Source organism: Acinonyx jubatus, chromosome B1 (assembly GCF_027475565.1).
Source record: "Acinonyx jubatus isolate Ajub_Pintada_27869175 chromosome B1, VMU_Ajub_asm_v1.0, whole genome shotgun sequence".
NCBI classification, from domain to species: domain Eukaryota; kingdom Metazoa; phylum Chordata; class Mammalia; order Carnivora; family Felidae; genus Acinonyx; species Acinonyx jubatus.
The window spans coordinates 181,394,402-181,400,401 of NC_069382.1; the positions used below are offsets into that span (position 1 = coordinate 181,394,402).

Here is a 6,000-nt window from a genome sequence, read left to right on the forward strand (position 1 = left end):
ACATGATGAATGACCTGGCTCCTGAGACTAAAACATGGCCAGGGTCCAGAGAACTGAGCATTTTGCCACCTCCACCCAGTTATCCTTTCAGTGAAAATTTGGGCTTTTGGAGTTGGGCACATCCTCTCCATAAGTTAGAGAAAAACTAGGTCTGGTTTCTAAGCAATAATTCACGCTATTCTTCTCCCTTTCTTTTTTAATTTTTATCTTTTATTTTAGAGAGGGAGAGCGCGCGAGCGGGGGAAAAGGACGGAGGGAGAGAGACACAGACACAGACACTCCTCAACAGGTTCCATGCTCAGCGCACGGAGGGAGGGGCGGGGAGGCTCGATCCCACCACGCTGGAATCGAGACCTGAGCGGAAATCAAGAGTCTGTGGCTCAGTCGACTAGCTACGCCCCTCTTTCTCCCTAGCTTTTTAAAATAAAGATATCAAAACAACCAATGAAATCCACAAGTACTTGGCAACGGATTTACTCAATAACATGCATCCCCTTTGCTTGGACTGTCTCTTCCCTTGGCGGGGAGGGGGGGAGGGGAATGGAACAGCCACGGAGCCAAAACCGCAACAGTGAGGACTTCCTATGACAGTGTCTTAAATAAGCTGAAAACACTACGTCCCGAAGAAAGGGCGTTTTCTAGGGATCACACATGGTGGTAGAGAGCATAAAAATCTGGGAGCCGTAAGAAGCCCATGGCATCTTCAGGCTAACCCCCGCCCCTTGCGCCCGAAACCTCGGCAGAGCCCAAACGCGCACCCACCGTGAGGGCACAGCGGGGCAGGCGTGGCGGGATCAGAAGGAAAAACCACCTCCACTCCCGAGCTCCCCTGAAGACCCGAGTTCCCCTCTTTCTCCACCGCTCCCAGCCACTCCCTGGGGGCCGCCATCTTCCCGCCACCGTCCCGAAAACCTCCGTGCAAACAAAGGAGTCTGAGAAAGAGTGCCGCCACGCGGCACAGGGAACTCACAGCGCCCCCGCGCGTCTAGGAGGAGCTGAGACCGCCGGGGCTGAGGCTACGCCCCGGAAGGCAGTCTCTTCTGCCCCTGGCTGCCCCCAAAGGGGTCCCTGGCGGGCAGACCAGGGTAAGGGTTTGGGGAAATGGGGGGGGGGGGGGTATATTTGCACGCAATTTATTGGTCCTGTGCAATAAGCTCACCTATTATCTGCTCTACCCTTAGCACCCCAAGCACCATCCTCTCGTAAGAATACAGCCAAAAGATGAGAGGACTCTTTGGAGCAAAGATTTGGTGGGGTTTTAAGACCAAAAGGCAGCATCACCACCACCAGTAGCTGACAATAGAAATGGCTGCAGCAACCGCGTTTGAGGGAAACATCCTCTTCTTTCTTCCCCAAAGTGAGAGTCACGCTGTCATCTTCTACTTCTTGGGCAACTGTTAACAGTTGAACGTTATCGTTGCATATGCATCGACATCTATACATCCGAGAGAGGGAAATAAACCTGTCCCTCTTTGCATACGACATGATTGTCTACATAGAAAATGCCAAGGAATCTGCAAAAATAATGCCAGATGAAATTGAGGTCAGCAAGGTTGCAAGATAGGAGATTAGGAAACATACAAAACCCATCCTACTTCCATATTCTAGGAATGATCACGTGAACGCCCAAATTAGAAAGGAAATACCACTTACAACTGCTGAGATAAATGAAATACTTAGGTGTAAATCTAACAAACACGTCCAGAACTTGTAGGTGGAACACTACAAAATGCTAATGACAAAATCAAAGGTCTAAATAAATGTAGAGACTGTGTCACTAGGTTAAGAGTCAACATAGCAGGGATGTCAGTTGTCCCCAAGTTTAGTGCATGTACACGTTTAACACCATTTCTATCAAAATCCCAGCCAGACTTTTGCAGGTGAAGACATTATTCTGAAGTTCATAGGAAAAGCAAGGGAACTAAAGTAGCCAGAGGAACTTTGAAAAATAATAAAGAAGGAAGAATCAGTCTATCCAATTTCAAGACATTATAGCATACACACGCACATACGCACGGTTATGGGTGGAAAAGTAAAATTCTCCTTATAGTTCTAAAGAATTGATTTACACACACATATCTAACATCACACGTTTAGTCCTACGGCATATTAATTTAGAAATATTGCTCTTTTTCATGCACATTTCATGCAGGGGTTTCACTCGATTCTCTCACCTGCACCTTCAGCATCTGGACTTTGACATAACGATGTCCCCGTTCAAGCTGTCCAGCACTGGTTGCCAGTGCACGTTATCTGCACTTATATGTCATTTGGATAGAGAATTCGAGACCCGGGGTGTCTGTGGCTCAGTCAGTTAGGGTCTGACTCTTGGTTTCAGCTCAGGTCATGATCTCATGGTTTCGTGAATTCAAGCCCCATATCAGGATTCTCTTTCTTTCCCTCTCTCTGTCTCTCTCTGCCCCTCCACAACTTGCGCTGTCTCTGTCTCTCTCAACATAAATAAATAAACTTTAAAAAAATTTTTAAAAACCCTCTAGATCCAAACATGACGATACTTTGAGAAATTTCATCTCAAGACCTAACTACCCATTCTCATTAACACTAACACTTTTATTGAAAAACTTTTCTTCCAGGTACAGATTTGTGATCTTTAAAAGACTTCTTTACAAAATTTGCAGTTGGATTCATGAACTCCTATCACCAAAAATAGTCACTGAATCCGTATTTTTCTAATTCTCCCTTTAACTCCCGACTCTGTGGGGTGACCTCTCTAAGCAGCCTAAGACGGTATGGATTTGCAGCCTTAACGGGTAAGCTTCCCCAAACAGTACAAGTATGACAAAGGTCGACCCAAATAAGGTAAAGTACCCTTTAGTGTGAGAGAATCGGAAGGTTTCAAAATTAAGGCAGTTCCCTCTTTTCCGGGGGATAATTTTGGGAAGGAAAACAAAACAAAACAAAACAAAACCCTCACCTTATATTCAGACATATCTGGTAAAAGTCGTGCGTGTTGAATATTTGCTGAGAGGGGCGAGACTCTGACTTCACAACAATAAGCTGGGGATGTTTCTTCTTATCGTCTAATCTGTACAGGAAAATCCTTGGGTGGAAGAAAGCCAAGGGACAGAGAAGGATGCTCAAAAGGAAACCAGTGGCAGAGCTGGAGGTGGGTCTCCTGAGCCCTGAGCGCAGAGCCAGACCCTGGGCTCGCAGAGCCTAGTCTCTGACACCAGGCCACTAAGACGGGTCCAGTTCAGTGACTCCTCTAACCGGAGGACACGGGCACACCGCCCAGCTTCCTGCGGGACCCGGAAGTCTTACTCCTTACTTTGCCGGTAGGATGGAAGCTCTCCAATCTCCAAATCTACCGCAGAGAAAAGGGTTGAAGGCAGAGGAGCGTTTTGTAGTGATGCCTGACCGACTTCCCTGTCTTCTGTACCAGAACCCCAGTTTCCCTCGGCAACCTTCCCCAACTTTAGCTCACGTGATTGGAGAGGTAAGAAGAACCACGGGGACTGGCTTGGGTTTGGGCAAATGCCCGGACGCTTCTGCTAGAATGGTTGGGAAAGAAACTACAGTAGTTCAATGTTGTCGTCTTAGTGGCATCCGAGATGTTGATTTCTCATGTGCCGCACAGGTTCAGCTTTCCCATCTCGCCTGGGGTGGGTGACTGGCTTGTCTAGGGTCGCGTTGGCCGAGCTAATTCGGCTCTGTTCCATGTGTCTCTCGTGCTCCTCCTGGATCCAGCGGGCCAGTCTGGACATGTCTTTCTCATGGGAACAGCCGGAGCTCAAGAGTTAGGACAAAGGGACAAGCTTCTGGAAGCCTGGGCTTGGGGCTGCCACTGTTACTCCCACCGTAGGCTTTTGGTTCAGGCAAGTCGCACGGCCAAGCATTGCGAAGTTACATGGCAAAGGGCAGTGGGTCAGAAGGGGGTGAAGAAGGGGAGCCAGTGACACAATCTGTCACTGAAGCGCTCTTCACTGGAGAAACCAGGTAGCTGTTGGTATTTGTGGTAGTTATGGTTTTTGCAGTTTCCCACCACTTAAGGAGCGCCTGCCTTGGCCCAAAAGCCAATAAGAGGAGAACAGAATTAGGAAATGGGAACGAATGAGGATACCACGTGAGCACCTAGACCCAGCCATGCCTGAAGCTTTCACTTATGTGGGTCATATAAGTTTCTCCTTGAGCCAGTTTGAGATGAGGTTCATTCTGTCAGTCACACCCAACAATGGGGTGTCACACCCAACAATAGGGGTCCTGGGTGGTTCAGTCCGTTAGGCATTCCACTCTTGATTTCGGCTCAGGTCACGATCTCTCAGTTTGTGAGTTTGAGCCTTGCCTCAGGCTCTGTGCTGACAACATGGAGCCTGCTTGGGATTCTCTCTCTCACTCTCTCTCTCTCTCTCTCTCTCTCTCTCTCTCTGCCCCTCCCCCACACTCTCTCGCTCTCTCAAAATAAACTTCAAAAAGAATGCCAACTAAGGCTCTATGGCTGCAGCCATAATATGGCACGGATGTACCTTCTACTAATATGCCTTGAAGCTCCTTTCCGGTCAAGACCAGCTAACCCCTCTCTCCATTCTCCCTGCCATCCCCCCCCCCGCCCCGGTCAATATGCCGCCCGCGTTTGCCCCTCCAGTGTGAGAGCTGGGAACAAGGTGCAGAAGAGAACGTGCATTTATGTGCGTGAAGGTGACGGTTCCTTCACATAGAAATGAAACCCAGAGATCAATAAATCTACTAAAAGCAAAGTTCCCTGGGTTCCGTAGTGTCCCCCAAAGATTGATATCCCCCTGCAACCTCAGAATGTCGATCTCGAAATAGGGTCTTTGCAGGTGGAATCGGTTAAGGATAGAGGAGATATCATGCTGGATTCGGGTGAACCCTACATCCGACGAGAGTGTCCTTTTGGGGAGAGGAGAGGACACAGAGACACACACAGAGAAAGCCACAGGAAGACGCCACGAGCCAGGCAACGCCTGGGGTCACTAGGATCTAGGAAGAGACAAGGAAAGATGCTCCCCTAGAGCCTTGGACGGGAGCCTCACGCTGCTGACACCGCCAGAGCTGTGAGAGGATACATTTCTGTTGTTTGTCGCACTTTGTCACAGCAGCCCTCGCAAACATACGCCTCATCTGGGTTTGACATCCTCCTCCCGGAGAGCCCAGCTCTTTGTTTTATCTTCCAAGTGACCTTGGAGAAGTCACTGTCTGAACTTCGGTTTCCTCACCTGTAAAAATAACCACGTCTACCCTCAAGGACTGGGAGGGTCAGCGTACGTGAGCAAAAAGTCACAGAGCACTTTGTCACCAGCCCAGTGACGTGTACAGGTTAGTCGTCACGTTATTCCTTTATGGCTGCCTTCAAGTAGGTCAGGGGGCCACTCTAAGGAAGAGAACCCATTTCTTCTGGATTATTCAACATGGCCGGCCCCAGGTGAGATTATAAAAAGACAGATTTGGGCTAAGAAAGAACATGGGGTTCCTACACATGGAGCCTGGGGTGCAGATCCTTTTGCAAGTGGTGTTTGGAAGGAGAAACTTGTAAAGAGGTCAGAGGAGCAGGAAAGGGCAGGGGTAGAGCCGAGGCAGACGTGTTTCAGCCAGAGTGGATCCTCAGCCTGATGCACAGGGAGCTCTGGCATGCGATCAGTCCCGAGGCATTGCCTGGTCTCGGGGTGCCCTTCTGTACCCTACCACCGGTCAGTCCTAATCCCAGGCTAAATTGAAATCCTCTGTGGGACTTCACAGAAGGCCCTTCAAGGGACTGACTCCGCTGGGCAATGTATCTCCTTACTCTTCATCCCTCGTCCTCCCTTCTGGTGGAAAGCAGATGTAACGGCTGAAGCTCCAGCAGCCATCTTGGGCCTTGAGGTCACTGTGAGACAGAAGGCAAAAAGATAGGAAGAACTGGTCGAAATATACTTCTTTTTTAAAAACTTTATTTAAGTTCAACTTAGTTAACATACAGTGTAGTATTGCTTTCAGGAGTAGAACCCAGTGATTCATCTCTGATATTCGACGCCCAGTGCTCAT

General features: G+C 48.9%; 1 protein-coding gene across 1 annotated transcript in view; it reads right to left on the minus strand.

Annotated features, from left to right (window-relative positions):
* ZCCHC4 (zinc finger CCHC-type containing 4) overlaps positions 1 to 920 on the minus strand; it is a 53,680-nt gene extending 52,760 nt beyond the window's left edge. The window contains exon 1 of the mRNA XM_015072427.3: positions 763 to 920. Coding sequence (XP_014927913.2) covers positions 763 to 889 — 127 coding nt within the window. The 5' untranslated portion in view covers positions 890 to 920. The remainder of the gene's footprint in view (positions 1 to 762) is intronic.
* Positions 921 to 6,000: the final 5,080 nt, after the last annotated feature.